Below are 16,686 nucleotides of genomic sequence, written 5' to 3'. Positions count from 1 at the left end.
GGCACAGATTCTAAGATAACAAAGGAAAAGGAAAGAATAAGATATTATTTTTTAAAAAATAAAGCACAAATTTCTTTAGGGCACTATAAGAATTCAAATAAAACTTCAAGTTGCTTTCAAACTGCAGAGGCAGTCAGACAGACATGATTTTTTTTTTTAACCTTAAAGTTATAGATAACCTTTATTCCAAGATAAAAAAAACAGAAAGGGGAATTGTACTTATTCTTTTTTAAAAATATGATTTTTAAATATCAATGGAACTTAAAGAGATAATATTTCCCACCTCTCTCCCCTGGTAAAGTAGGAAAAATGTGATTTCTTTTACTTTTTTTTTTTTTTTTTGTCTCTCTCTCTTGCCCCAGGATGCTCTAAAGATAGCACTTAATTGTGTGTGGGCGTGTGTATTTCTATACAAACCACAGGAGAGTATGCAAATGTGGGAAGCTGGCAGCCCTTTGCTGGAGGCTTGTTGAGTCCATGGTAAGCACACTTCAAAGTTCACTTCCATCTTCTCCATGGCTCAGAAGTCAGTCCCTTTCTAAAGTGTTTTTCTAAGGAGGAAGTTCATTGTCAAGATGGTGACATGCAAAGTGAGGAAAATTTCACAAATTATGACATGGAAATTTATCCTCCTCGGTGTATGCAATGTAGTCTTACAAATGCACATGTATGCACACGCACACACACACACACACAAAGAGCAAAGTGAACTAACAATTCTAAAGAAAGGTAAGGGTAAGAGGTTTTTTTTTTTTTTTTTTTGTTAGAAGACAAAAGTTTAATGAAAACTGGTCTCTGGATAGGTAAGAATCCACAGGGCTAAAGAGTTACATGGGACTATAGTAGAAATTTAAAATAGATGCTGAAGTAAATGTTACATATTATCATCATCTGATTCATCTTCTTCCTTTAAGGATTCCTTAGCGTATTTCTCTGCCTCTTCCCTTATATCTTTTGGAACAATTTCATGTCTTCCTTTAGTTATTTCACCAACCCAGCTGAGCTCTAGTTCAAAAGCTTTATCCTTAACTTCATCATGTACTATGTAAATTATTTTTGCAACCTCTTTAACAACATCACGGCAGGTCATTTCTTTCATCTGAAGTTTTTCAATTTCTGTCTTTGCAGCTTGCCTGGCTTTGCCAATGGCACAACCCCAATAACCATATGAAACTCCTGATGGGTCAATCATGTAGAGCTGTGCACCGTCATTCACACTGTAAGACCCTAACATGAAACTGCAGCCAAAAGGTCTAACAGCACTGTAAAGTGTATATGCGTGTACATACATGGCCACTCTGTCTGCAAGATGTTTTAATGGAATGTTATAGCCAAAATTAGATCTAAAGTTGGAAGCTTCTTCTCTTGCAATGTCTGCTAAAGAACGAGCATCGGCCAACAAACCCGCTACTGCCATTCCAACATGCCGATCAACATTAAAAAGTCGTTTGTTGGAACCTTCTTCATAAAGTTTAGAAAGGACTAACTTTTCTACCCCAAAGACAATGCCATCTTTACATCTGATTCCAATAGCTGTACTACTGTTTTCCACAGCCTTCATAGCATATTCAACTTGAAAAACTCTCCCATCAGGAGAGAATGTAGAGGCTGACAGGTCATACCCGGTGCCGATAGAGCTCATGGTGCACAAACGTCCCGGACACCACCCAGGGTAAGAGTTTTCATGAAAGGATTTGACGGCAAGTTTGAGACAGTTGTAGATTCTTGGGTTCTGTTCTCATAACATACTTGGGATTGAGCATAGGCTGAACGAAATGGTATATGTTTTCAAAAGCACACTATTTTATTAAGAATTTAAATACTATTTGTTCATCGAATCTGTCTGCTTTATTACTGTCAATAGGCTGATTTTTCCTGGAGAAAAAATAGCATGTTTGGAAGACATGCACCAAAGTACAACATTATGTGCAACTACTCTAAAGCTTCATGTGAACTGAATGCAATTTCCACGGTGAGGCCTTTAATATACTGAAGGGGAAGACAAACCATCTGTTTATTTGGTGGAATGCTGTTGTTTTAGAGAGGGCTAGTCCTCATAATTCTGTATCTTCATTGTGACTTTTACATTTGAAAGGGCAGTTAATCTCCTCCTTCCTCCAACCCCCCCCCCCCCCAATAAGGTAATATCTTCACCTACTTAGTTAGGCTAACATCTTAGCCTATTGTTGCTTTCTTTTGGTTTCCAACCTACAGTTTATTTTTAAAATTTCCATTCCTTCGGATTTTTTTCATTTTTAAGATACCTCATGGCCACCTGCATGTTGAAGTTTCCACTTAAACACCTTACAAATAAATTGGATTCAGAGCAGATGAAAAACAGAAAACACGTGCTGATGGAATCATCGCTTGCACACTGCGAGTAGTTTTACAATTTTTAGTACTATTGATGTTTAGTTTTAGTACTAAAACACAAGAAAGTAGCCTCTTGGCATTGTGCTAAATAGAGATTTTAGAAAGACTAGAAAGTGTTTATAGCTCTCAATGCTACAGCAAATGAGGGCTGTGTAAATTAAGGCAAGTGTAGGATACAATGGAGTTTGCCTTTGCGATTTTTCTTATTTTGTGTGCGGATTTTTTTCTTTTGGGTATGTTTGTTTGTTTGGTCTTCCTGCCTTTTGAGCTTCTAATTCCTTCTAATTGTCTTAGAGATTCCATCTTAAAATGATGCCATTCACCTTATGCTTGGTACATAGAACTACCATACCATTTCCTTTAAAAGGTCTTAGGGATTTCTGTTGAGAGGAGAAAAAAAGGAGAGAAAATTCCGTACTTTCCTTTAAAAACTGAAGGAGAAAACCAAATTCACTGAGCAAGTCGTGCCAAAAAATAAAAAAATAAAAAAACCTCAGACTCAGTTCCTAATCAATTGAAGGCATAGAATCAATGCTTTCTTTCTCTTTTTCTTTCAAAGGCAGAACTATTTTAACAAGTCACCTCAGAGAAGAATTTGATAGCTGTCCCCTCCCTCTTCTTGGGGTAGGCTGCCCCTAGGGTAGGTCATCACTCAGCTCCCTTTCATGCTTTTTCTTTTGCTTCTGGTATACAGTAGGTACTCTCCTTACCTAATATCTCTTAGCACATTCACTAAATTAATTTTTAAAATTTACATTTATTCTGTAACTTACCAAGATGGATACTCAACTATCCTAGCTCAGGGGCAAAATTTTGCCACTTTGGTATATTTTCCAGGAGACTTCATTGTATTTTCCCAAACCGACGATTTGTACAATCGTGAGATATATTAAAGAGTAGTTGTATTAAATTACTAAGTTTTGGGGTGGTTTGTTACATAGTAATAGAAAAGTGTCAAAGCATTCCAGTCTTTTAATGTAAACAAAATTAATTCCATACTTCGATCTATGAAAAATCAGTGGCTACCATATATTATTCTTTTAGTGCTATTATTGGGCAAACATTATGTTACTTTTCAAAAAGTAAAGATTTCATCTAGTTATTCAGAAGTGCGTTGTCTGGACAACTACTAAGCTTTCCTACTCAATGAAAATGAAATATATTTTCAGTTCCAAGGTTCAACTTTTTAAAAAATATATTTAAGGAAAATTAGGAAATGATGAAAAGCATGTAGCAAAAATTCCAAACTCCTCCTTTTGGCTAGCATTAACAAAGTTAGGAAAGCATTCACTTATGAATAAAATATACATATAATGGAAATAAAAAATAATCATAAAAATTGTATGTAATAAGTGGTCTGGTATGAATACAGAAGAGAGTCTATTAAGAAAAAATGTGCTGCTTTTCTGCCCACTGAAATCCCAAGATAACCAATGAGAGCTTGATGTAAAAATCATTTGCACATTATGATCCAGAGGTCATGGAGGAAGATATTTAAGCTATTTCAAAAGGAAAATTACTTTTCATCCTTCTTGCTTTACTTCATCATCCAATACATATCACAAGTACCCCTTAGCAGGGCTACTGGCCTGACTGTATTTATGCCAATGCTCTGAGGGATAAATATAGGAAGAGATTAGGACATAGGAAGATGAAATGTAGGAGGTCTTACCAGCAAGTGTAAAGACCCTGATTTTCATTTGTTCTCCCTTTAGGACATTGTCCAGCTTTCAGAGGTAAAAGGCTTCTGCAGCCCAAAGTCCAATGGTGCTGGACACCAGGTGGATGTCTTACAATTCAACTCAGTTCTGACACTATCTACCTGGAGATAATGTTAGAATCAACAGGTTAAAGATTCGGTCCCACAAGGCTGCTCCGTCTGCCCCCACACATACAAATTGTCACCTGCGCTTCTGACCAGCTATAAATCTGAGGCTCTCATGACCCCCTCCTTAGGTTTGATTAATTTGCTAGAATGGTTCACAGAACTCAGGAAACCCATTTACTCTCTAGATTACTGGTTTATTACAAAGGATTTACTCACTAGATTATTGGTTTATTACAAAAGACATAACCCAGAACAGCCACAAGGAAGAGATGCATAGGGCAAAGTATATGGGAAGGGACTCAGAGCTTCCTCACCCTATTTAAACTGGCCATTCTCCCCAAATACCCAGGTGTTCACCAACCTGGAAGCTCTCTGAACTTCATCCATATGGGTTTTTATGGAAGCTTCATGACCCAGACATGATCGATGAAATAACTGACCACTGGAGATTGAGCCAACCTCCAGACCCTTTCCCCTCCTCGGAGGACAGGAGGTGGGACTTAAATAAAGTTCCAATTCTCTAACCACTTGCTTGGCACCACTGGCAACCAACCCCCACCCTTAGGTGAGGACCACAAGTCGCCTTAGTAACATAACAAGAGACACCTTTATCCTTTCTTATCACCTAGGAAATTCCCAGGGACTCAGGAGCTCTCTGCCAGAAATGGGGACAAGACCATACATGTATTTCTTCTGAATCACAGTATCACAAGAGTCTCAAAAGGGGTCTTAAACAGTGAAATAGAACATAGAAGGCAGCGAGCACCAAATATCTATCAAGACAGGCACTGTGCTCAGCATGTTAACATACACTGTGTTGTCTAATCCGCTACCAAGTGGGAATTACCATTGAGCTAGTTTTATGGATGAACAAACTGAGGTAACCAGATATATCTGTAGGTTGCTCAGCAACACAGCCAGTGAGTGAAGGAGGTGGATTCAAATCTAGGTCTGTGGGATTCCAAAGTCTACACTTTTACAATGTACCTAACTATTAATTCCCAGTGGATGCCCTCCTTTTATTTCATTGCTGTTTAAGGTTGGGGTGTGTGCTGGAGGGGGGGTTCAAGGGAAGGAGAGACAAACTCAAACAAATTCTAAAAGAAGCCACTCACAACCATTTTGCCTTGCTCAGTTTTTGATTTTCTAATCACCCACCTTTGAAAAAGAAATAGGCTCCTCAAGCTTAGTCTTTTTTATGAAGTCTGTGGGTTAAAATAATTCTCATCAATTTGAAGGCATAAATGACAAATTATTTACCGTCCTAGAATACCAGATTAAGTTCACAAATTCAGGTGGCTCTGAGTTCCTTTCACTGTTACAATAAAGCAGTTCAGAGAAAGATAAATAGAATAAAATTATTCCTTTTGGAAAAATATAAAAGTTTCACAAAAAATCTGTTTCTAGCTCGTCAGTATAGAATTTGTCACTAATCATTTTAAACTATGCCCTTTTATGCTTCTTCTGTCTCTTTTAGCTTTCTGAGTAGGTCTTTGATGTAACAAAGACAGTTTCAGACAAGATTTCAGTTCATCTGGAAAAAAAGGTTTAAGTCTGGAGGCAAAATGCAGTGTATTTAAAATTTATATACTCTATAATGCCTTTGTTCTGAACTTGAAGATCCTGAAAAACTTCTAAGCTTCTTTGCCTTCCGCCTCTAAGCTCATTTGTTCTTCCCTTGCTTATTATCATGCAACTGTGGCTTTAACGGGGAGGGGGGGGTCCATCCTTTAACGACATGCAGAGTCATGGCTGACCCTTTCTGATCAATTGCCAATCCATACAGGTTTGACTGATAAAAGAGCCAATTAGATTTAAGCAAATTAAGGGACATCACCAATGTCAACCACTTATTAAACTGAATGCTGAATTCCATGCATACAAAACACTAATGCACTGAGCCCCATTAAGAGTTGAAATCCTAACCCCATTAGTAACTCCAGACCTTGAAGGGGTAAAGGTCATAGGAAAGTTTCATATTTATGGATTAACATTTGGATTCCGTTTTTATTTTTTTAATTTTTTTCCCTAGAACTCTTGAACTTTCACTATAATGCTATTCAAGAGCTCAGATTAAATATATTCTTCATTTCTAAGAGTATCCTAGTGCTAAATATGAGTATTATGTTATTACAAACAACCAAATAATATAGTAGTTGTAGAAATACAAAAACCTGAGCATGGAAGTGGGTGGAAATATGCTACAGAAATGAAGGAAAAATAACCCCCAGACTCCTCCAGTTGACCAAATAATATTTCAAGTGAATTTTTTAAATAAAAAAATGTGTGTGATTGGGATTTGCCACTGTGTATCTATGTGCTGAGCTCTTGTATGATCCTAATTGTCTTCATCTTCATCTTCAAAATAATTTGTGTTTATCAGATTGTTTAGTCATATTCTTTTTTTATTTGTTTAGTCAAAGTTGAGAGCCTTACTTTTTAAAATAAAATTGATTTTCTTAAATAATACAAGAGCAACGAAACAGGAAGATCTGATGGAATTAACTAGGGTTTGGGATGAGATACTGTTAGATTGCTTTTTAAATTTTTTTCCCAGCTTTACTGAGGTATATACTGCATGTAAATCTTTTTTTTTTTCTCATAAGAAAAATAAAGAAAGCTGGTATCAAGTAAGATGTTTCACAAACATCAAAGAAGAGATGATGTACCAGGGAAAAGTTTTTGTACCTTGTGCCCCTACCTTTTCTTTCCAAATTCCCACATAAACTGTCCATTATTCTATGCTTACCTGAATAACCACCATAGGGAGGGAATCAAAGAGTGATGGGTTGGTGCAATTCGAGAATATTTACCTCCGTTCTCTTGCCCTCCTTTGGGCCCTCAGTTACATCTGCATAGCCACAGCACCCCTACTTGGACAACAGTGTGCACAGGGGGTCACATTCTCCACAGCTGGTTACAGTATAAGGTTGCTCAGATAAAGATGAGGTATGAACGGGCCCAAGCAATGATAACTTACAATTCAAAACTATTAAGCTATCTTGATTGATTCATTCATTCACTCACTGATTATTCATTATGAACCTACGATGCGTTAGGTCGGGTCTAGGCACAGAAGATCAAAACATGAATACAAAACAGCCCCTGCTATGTAGGGTCTTATAACCAGTGATTGTGACAGTCCCATCAGACAGGCCATTTCAACATAACATGATTGTACTTTAGGACACCTAGCAGCCCTATCTCAGCTGAGGTCGGTAAAAGACAACTTTCTGAAAGACCTATTTCTAGGTTGGAACCTTAAAAATGAGTAGGATTTGGCCAGAACTAGGGGGTCAAGGCAGTTTTCGCGGTCACATTTGATAACGAACATTTGATCAAGAAAAAAATTAGCATTTCTATTTGGCCCAAACCTTCTGTTATTATATTTTCAAACTACACTGAGAAGACAACATAGCTAAGGGTATTATCACTACAAATCTTGCATAATCCAGCACTCAAAGTATAGTAGGAATTCCACAACACCAAAAAGGAGACCTAGTATTTGAAATCAAGGAAACAGCAAAAATGGTAACAATCCAAATATAATGGAAAAGTAAATAGCATATAGAACCTTCTCTGCCCATAAGTTGGTTCACTTCTGTACATCGGTTCATTTATTATTCATTTCGGTACGAAGCACAGTTCACTGGACAAAGGCATGGAAGATTTCTTTAATAACTCTCAGTACTAATTTAATTCTACTTAAACACACATATTCTAGTGAATGCCACATGCTTTTCAGCATGATTTTATGTGTAAATCAGGATAATATGTTTTCAGATCATTAAGTAAAAGGAAGCATGAACTAAAACCTATTTAATCAATGAGGTGTCACCTTTAAACTGCCACAAGGTCATAAAAAAGATAATTTCAAAGCTATAAGTTTCCTAATTGTAATCAACAACAATCTAATGATGAAAAAAGAAAGTATGTCCTAATGGCTGCAATAAACTTGAGCAAATCACTGTCTTTGAAGACATTTTGCCTCTTCTGTTGGTGAAGGGCCATCTCCCCAAATCTGGATTTCTGAGTTTAGAAAGTGAATGATGACATCATGTCCAGAGAGACGAGCCTGCAGAACGGCATGACAGAGGCATGACTAAGCATCCACGGAGTAGAGATAAAAGTAAACTCGGCAGTTGATTTCAGTTCTACTATACTGTTAGAAAGAAAATTTTAGTTTCTTCCCATTTGTATAATATTAATTCTTCTACTAACCACTGACAGATATAGTCACAGACTGTATGCTGAGTTAGCATTAGAAGCTGTGTTGTTAAAAAAAAAAAAAGAAACTGTGTTGTTGTTGTTTTAAATATTTCATTTATTTGAGAGAGGGAGCATAAGTGGGCTGGGGGGTAGTTGGGGGGGTGCAGTAAGGAGAAGGAGAAGCAGGCTCCCCGCTGAGCAGGGCTCCCAATGACCCCAGGCTCCATCCCAGGCCCCCTGAGCTGAACACAGCTGCTTAACTGACTGCGCCACTCAGGTGCCCTGAAATTTGTGATGTTTAACTGAACTGTATGTACCCATGCACACAGAGATATTTACCCCACATTATTAGGCATTCCTAAGTGCATGAATAAAATTGGCCCTATTTTATGAATGTGACGTAACTCGCTGTAAATTACAAACCATCTAAATCAGTATGAATGCCATAAAAGGAATATATAACTCATTAAATTCCCACATATCCAGTTAAGGAGGTATCGCTATGTTTTAAAAATCTCCATTAAAGCATTAATTACTGTTTAATTTCTAAATGTGAATAAAGGCTATTACATACCACGGTATAGAGTCATCAAATGTTCTATCCTTTCCGGCATGTTGAGTTGATTAAAAAAATGAAGACACAAATATCTAAGGTTTCTTTTCTTGATTTTGCTTTGTTTTGGTTTTTGAGTCTCAATTCTTAAACAAGCCCCTACCTAATTTCAACCCCCCTTTCTATTATCAGTTTATGAAATAAGACAGAGTCATTCAGCTCCAACTGTCTCTTCCAAGCATTTCTGAGCAATGTGGCTTCTGCCATTTAGAATTTCAGGTGTTTTGGTAAACATCTATTCATTAAGTCTTATAATGTCATGAAAGGTAGATAAGAATGAGTGACTTTAATGATACAGCAGGTATTAAATCTTTCCCGGGGAGAAGTGTCCTATACAAACTGCAAATTAAACTGTTTATTTTCCTCTTGTGATGAGGCTTTCACTGCTCTTATACCCTTTGCTACAGAAGAGGTATTTATCCAGTCCTGCTGTTTCGCGACATAGTGACATTCTCCCTTAGTCCAGAGCACACTGGTTTTTGAAGTAGAGCTACAAGACAGCCATTGGGTGTTCTGGAGTCCTTTTCTGTTAGTATTTTTGAAAACATGTATTCCTGAACACTCAGTTGTGAATCACGCTCTTATTACTTGGAGGCATGCTCTTTTGTCCAAGGGCTGGGTATATGAATCTAAGAGGGAATTTTTTTTCTTAGCAATTAGTCCCACAAAGAGTTAAAATGAGGGTAGAGTTGACTGTAGATCAAAATAAGAATTCTAAATAAGTTAAGTCAGTTACTTACACAAATAGTTAAAATAAAAATACCTGGATTCTACCACATTTCAAATACGAAAGTGACAATGTTGGACCCTAATCATTAGGACATGGGAGTTCAAGGTATTTTTCCAGTGGGGTAACTAGTTTTCCTTTTCTATTTGTTGCATGCTGTCCTTTTTTGGCAAATGGAGAGGTTTAGATAGATAAGGTTCTTCCAAAAATCAGGAATGGGAACCAAAGCTCAAACTGAAAATATAAGTTTTGGATCTAAAATGAAGGCTGAAACACACAAACAAACAAAAACCATTTCCCAATCTTTTTAACATGCAAAACAAGAGCTTCATGTGTATGACATTTACCTCTGTACACACACAGTGCAAGATGAAAGCGGTCTCAACAGAACAATAAAAAAAAATCAATAAAAGGGTCTCAACAAAACAAAACAACACCCAAACAACCAGAAATACAATTGAGCCTCTACGTTCTGAAAAAAAAAAAAATAGTAATTCTCACTATAAACAAGTGCTCAGTGGAGACTTAGTAGCGAGGCATTTATATAAATTTATGTAGCCAACGATATAAATTTATGTAGTCAACGTTGCTCATAGACTTACCCCCAGGCGGCATTGCAAATGTTATAGGATCACTTATCAAGCTGCCTTGGCTATTTGAAACATTCACTTGTACGATATAATCAGTAAAAGGAACCAGCCCCTCGATGAGTACCCAAAGGTTGGTCTCTTCACCACTGTGCATGACTTGTGTGCCATTCAGAAGAGTGTAGTTATTGTCTGCTGAAAAAAAAGAAAATTATTAAAATTAGTGTACATTTAAGAGTTCATTCATTCATCACAGTGATCAAAAATAACTGAGCCGTTATTCTAAGATAGTGTGAAGCCGTTCACAAGTATTGTGCATGTAAGGAAAAACACGGTACAGACATATTAATGGATCCCATGATGGATTATTTACAACTGTTTGAGGGTGTTTTTAATCCTTGGATTTTATCTGATGTGCAGAGTGGAGGAAATCACACTCTTTCCCCCATCCAGAAAGGTTCTGGATATAAGCAGTATATTCAAATTATACATGTCAGATATTTCGTTTGTCATCAATTGGGGTATTTGCTGCTCATTTTCCTTGAGACGTAGGCTCACTGCTTTCCCTCTACTTCCTCTTTAAATCAGAATTGGCCAGAATATTTTGAAAAGCAGTCTGTGCCCACTGTGATCAGAAGATCCTATTTGTAGCTCTATGCCCAACCCCAGAGGCTGCCTGGCTGTGTAAAAGAATCACCTTCCATGTACTGTCACTGAGCCCCACCATGACCATCCTTCCAAAACTTGAGCAAACCCATTCTCAAATAGTAGCATGTCTAGGATACAGGAAAATACTGCTGCTCAGTAATAGGGTTTGATGTCACTCTCTCACACAAATGACTTACATTCGAAGTTCAGAAGAGTTAGGAATTAGGCTTAAAACAAGGAAAAGGTTACAACTGAAAATCCTGTCCTAAGATTTATTTCATTGTCTGCATTCAACGCTTCTCTGAAAAGTTTACATGAGGTGGATTTTTCAGAAGAGTGCTGAAATTTAGAAAAATTAAGTTCTCATTATTCTCATTATTCTTAAAACACAGAAGTCAAGGGCCATTAAGATTGTAAGGCTCACAAAGCCTTTTTCTTTGCCAAAACACTTTTATGGTATGTCTCTTTAATTTCCTCCTCTCAAATTCTACAAATATAGGCAAAATGACAGGCAAATGAAAAACACACATGATGTTGGACTTTAAGAGGAAAGCATATTTGCAAGATTTTCAGATAATGACACAATCCTCATTGGTTAAATGTTTAAAAATTAAAACATGGCCATACCGAAAATGATCTTGCAATGTACAATAAGCAATATTTAATAGTTGCAATATCTTAAAAAATATTGTATTTTGACAGTTTTGAGGCAGAATATGGTGCAAAGAAAAGTAGATGAATTTGGTTGTCAGAAGTTCTGCATTTGAGCCTGTCCTTATCATTCTTGAGGAGTGTGCTCTTTGCTAAGTTACTCAGCATTTCTGAATCTCATGTTTTTTCATCTGTGAGCTGGGAATGATCATACTTTGACTGTAATGTTACTGTGAAGATTAAGTGAGATCATTTCTTTGCATTACCCAGCATGTAACAGGTATTCATCTACAGCAGTTAGGAAGTGTGACTGTTTTTGCTGTAATATAACTGATACTTTCCAAACAAATGTTTACAGCTAGCAAGTGATTAAGAATTATGCACTGTGTAGTTTACTTTCTCCATAGCAATTACCTACCTATTACATTTTCCCTCTCTCCCACCCAACAACATACATTAGTCAAAATTCTAATTCCTTTCCATGAACAAAACAACATTAGTCACTTCTGCTACCACTGGGTCATTATCCCATCAGGTTATATGTCAAACTCTATAATTAATAAAAGATCATGGGGCACCTGGGCGGCTCAGTCAGTTAAGTGGCTGCCTTAGGCTCAGGTCATGATCTCAGGGTCCTGGGATGGAGCCCCGCATCAGATTCCCTGCTCTGTGGGGAGACTGCTTTTCCCTCTTCCTGTTCTCATGCTCTCTTGTTGGCTGTCTCTCTCTCTCTCAAATAAATAAATAAATGCCTTTAAAAAAAAAGAAAAAAATCAAATGACATAAAAGAGGATCTCATATCCAGTTATGAGCATTTCCATGCAATGTGGGTAAGGCAGACAAAAACTTTAAAAGTACAAAAAATTTTAAAAGGTACTTACAATAGCTTTGGGAAGAAGGGTGTAGCTGAAAAAAAATATTGCTGCAAAATACACAGGTGTAAGCTACGTAATTTCCATGACCAGAAGAAACCTCTAGTGTCATGCAAGAGTTTTTTATTCTGAATCTGAAATTGACACATTCAAAGGAGTGGTTTATTCCCAATGAATAAATGGTACTTAGGGACTAAGATGTGGGGATAGTAATTTCCATTCAGTTTTAGTAAAATAAAGATATATTCACTGCTTAGGAATTGTTTTAAGTTCCTAAAATGGAAATAGACACCACAGATGGCTACGCGTAACACACGTAAACAAGAAGTTCTGAAACCTGAAAAGTAGCCTTGAGAAGACATTTCCAAATGATACTATATTAGCTCTCACAGGTTCTTTATAACTCATCAACCTGATTAGACAGATTGACTCCAACTGCATGCAGAGAGCAGGCTTTGCTAGGTCCTGATAACAATATGCTCAAGATGTACGAGACACAGTTCCTGCACTCAAAAATCCTGGTTAAGATTTACTACAAATCCCTTGTAAGCACCATCCAAGAAAGATCTTCATTATCTGCATTTGAAGATCTCAAGTTCCAATAACACCTAACTCCTTGGAAGCATTTTTAGTTACAGCTGAAACAATGGCTGCTGTTGTCAATTACCCAGTTGTAAAATTTCAAAAAGGTCAGGTTATCCTGCGAGACCCAGGGAGATGCCTCTGAAGTAGTGGTCTTGTGCATACCTTACAAAGTATTGAAGATTGCAAAATAACAACGAAAGTTCTAAAATCCTAATGTGAGAATACAATTTTACAAAGTTCAAGTCAGGTACAAATCAAAGAACAAGGAGTTAACATCTAGGATTATAATATTGGTTGAGGGTTTTTTCCCTTATATTTTGTTTGTGTTGGAAGCAAATTTCTAGCTGTGAAACAAACACTCTCGCTAGCTTTGAAAATGGCATGGCAGGGGCAAATATATTAAATACCACTTTATTCGAAGTTTCCCAGATAACATTAATACATGGTAATTATACAATTAGTTGTAACATTAAGTTCTAGTTATAGAACAATGATTACTCAGTAATTATAAGAAGTATATAATTACTCAATAATTATGAGAAGTATGCAATTACATAATCATTTTGTTCAGCTCAAAAAAGAACTTGTATATCTCCAGGAACCACACAGCTGAGTGAGTCCAATACTCCCCTACCCTCACTAACATGCAGCTTAATCCATAGGCCTAGAGCAACCACAGGACTTCAACACTTGGGGAGGCTCACAAACCTCCAGGTTCAAAACCCAAACCCGGGACACAGATTTTCTCTCTTTCTCCACTTTATTCTGTTTTCTCTTTCTTCCCTTGAACTTGACCAGCTTGAGTTCCGAGATCTTGGGGGAAAATTCTTAAAATGCAAGTCCTAAGATTCCCCCCTCTTGAGAGCGTCTTGCTTTATTGCCTTTCCCTGCATAAACTTTGTTTTCAGTGGGCTGGAAAATGCAGCCCCATTGGTTCAGCCTCAAGAATCAAGCTAGAAAATGCTACAGTGATAAGCATTTCTTATCAGAGGTGACCATTTCTGTCTGGTCTTCCTCAGGGCTGACCCTATTTGTAAGTATAAGTGGACGGTGCAGATCCAGTTAAGCTCCTGTGTTCTGGAACCGCAACCTCCCGTCACCCTGCCCCCCAAGGCACTGTGAGCCTGAAGTGGAGCTCCCCTCACTCACTTCTTTGGCTGTGATCTGCACCACTGGGCTTTAACCTGGGATCACACTAAGCACTTTGCAGATGGGGTCGTCTATCCTAGTGCTGCAGGGTTCACCTATATCAAAATCACCTGGGGATACTTCATCAACATCCACCTCCATGAGTTCTCCTCCAGACCTACCGAAAGAGACTATTCAAAGGCAGGGCCCAGGAATTGGTGATTCTTCTTAAGCATGCACAACTGCTGATTGTAGGATTATTTCATCCATGTTCAATCTAATCTTAAAGTAATGGTCAAAATTTCATTTCTGCTGTTTCCCAAAATAATTAGATCACTTTGACATCCTTGTTAATGATGCCTTTGGACTCTGGCTTTGGGCTATGAAATGTTCACTTTATTGTAAGTGAAATAATGCATCTTCAGAAAGTATAAAGTGGACTCTTAAACCAAATCTATCTTCACAGACTAAAAAAATCTAGTAAGTTGTTCTATAAGAAACATTTCAAAATACACAAAAATAATTTTTAAAATGAGCAGTCATTTTGCACACCCGAGAGCAATCGCTTCAGGACTTCTGGTGAGTACTTCTCTTTCTCCCTTTCAGTCTCACCCCTGAAGATACAGGGGAAGGAAAGATTCTTTGTATATTGTCCGACATGATGTATCACAAGCGAAAAAACAGAAACAAGATACCGAGTTTTGTGTAGATCACGTAAAATTTTCAAATAAACTCATAGCTGCTGCCTCAGGATAATCTACATTCTAAAGGATTTTTCTAAGAAGTTAATTCATTCAGTCCTACTTTTCTACTTTACTTTGAAGAAAAAAAAGTGTTAAATTGAGAGTCGACATAAATCTTTGCCCAACAGATTTTACTTGTAACGAACCTTAATTTCAGAGATGAAATCCTACAAAAATATCAACAGCGTTCATGCTCATTTTCTAAGGCTAAAAATCTTACATTTAAAGTTACTTGTTGAACAGTAGTAGGATATTTTTCTATACAATTATTTTTTAAGCACAAACCAGTGTAGATACATCTGCTCCGGGGATGCGTAAATGATTGCTGTCTCAGGAATATCATCCTATGGGGTTCTCCAGATTGATATAACATAAATGGGTATCCTTTCCCATTTTTGTTATAATCATTGTCACAAGAATTTTAATGCACCATATATTCCATAATTTTTTTTTTCCTCTGTGCTGTACTGCTCTGACCTTTTCAATATTCTATAATTTGACTGGCTGGCCATTTCAGTTCTCTCCTTTTTACAGCCTTATTAACTTGTGGGAAAGAGGTGAAATGAACAACCAATCAGAATACATAATATTGCAAAGGTCAGCGTAGTCTTGTACAGTATCATCACACACAGAAGACGGTACGCCAGGCATTAACATCCTGATATCTTATTCATGTGACAAAGATTGTAACAAGAACAGAAAATGGCACAACATGAATCCATTCTCATGACAAAGATTATAATGAGAAATGACAGCGAACAAACCAAACTGATTCTTGTTACCTTGTGAGGATTTTAGATGTCAGACCTGGTCCTGCTTTAAGTTAGCCTTTTTCTGAATCCAATTACACCCTAAGGTAGGAAAGGTGTTAACTAATTTTCCCACTTCTTGCTGTAGAAAGAAAATGCTGTATTTTCCTGGTATTGAGGTCTCAATTTCAGTGTTGTTCAGCATTATCTCATTATCACAGAATTCTATCCATCCCCAAATCAAAAGACACAGAACGACAGACTGCACATCTGGGCAAAGTGGTGAATCGGGCCTTTAATGTGAGCTAATAATTCCAGGTCACTCTATAGCACGTATTCATATTTAAGTTATTTTTATTTATTCTGAAGTTATTATTTCAAATTATTTTACCCAAAAGGCAAGTGCATCCTCCAAACTCCACTATTATCAGAGGTTTCATCTTGGCAGAGATCTGAACGGCACTGGACATTTGTTCCTTTTTAAGTTAACATATGGCTAAAGGGACCTATTCCTGGCCTTATATTGTTGCCAACATAGAAAATATTTATAGATATTTACCTATGTAGCTATCCTCTCCAACAGAACAGTTTGAAAGAGAAAGAAATGAGTAACCTGTAACTTCCCACCCTGAGAAGAACAGAGCCCTGTTAATGCATCATATTTCATAGCATTATTGTAATTACTCTAATGTGATTTTTAATTACTTGTCATCTAGTAAAACCTGTACTTCTTTGATTCCTCTTTTAGAGTGGCCACTGTGCTAGAATGACAATTGTAGTTCAGGGAATAAAATCATAGACTATTTCATCAACTTACCAAAAGATGCTTCAGAGGCCTCTGCCCTGAATCTGTGCTCATGCAAGAGCATATACAGCTCTGTAGATACTGAGGATTCTTTGTTTTGTTCTGTTTTTTTTTTTTTTTTTTTTTTTTTTTTTAATGTGTGGGCAAGACTGTAGCTAATGTTGCACA

At 37.1% G+C, this 16,686-nt stretch overlaps 2 protein-coding genes across 2 annotated transcripts in view; both read right to left on the bottom strand.

Moving 5' to 3' along the window:
• The window catches only part of USH2A (usherin), a 686,930-nt gene that overhangs the window by 265,025 nt on the left and 405,219 nt on the right, over positions 1-16,686 (bottom strand). The window contains exon 37 of the mRNA XM_055333895.1: positions 10,353-10,532. Within this exon, the coding sequence (XP_055189870.1) occupies positions 10,353-10,532 (180 nt within the window). The remainder of the gene's footprint in view (positions 1-10,352; positions 10,533-16,686) is intronic.
• Positions 750-1,662, bottom strand: LOC129515093 (proteasome subunit alpha type-3-like). The gene has a single exon (XM_055333812.1). The coding sequence runs from the start codon at positions 1,640-1,642 to the stop codon at positions 875-877; it is 768 nt and encodes a 255-aa protein (XP_055189787.1). The 5' UTR covers positions 1,643-1,662; the 3' UTR covers positions 750-874.

Source organism: Nyctereutes procyonoides, unplaced genomic scaffold (assembly GCF_905146905.1).
Source record: "Nyctereutes procyonoides isolate TBG_1078 unplaced genomic scaffold, NYPRO_anot_genome, whole genome shotgun sequence".
Lineage (NCBI taxonomy): Eukaryota > Metazoa > Chordata > Mammalia > Carnivora > Canidae > Nyctereutes > Nyctereutes procyonoides.
Note: the sequence above shows the minus strand (reverse complement) of the source record. Positions and strands in the feature narration are given on the sequence as shown.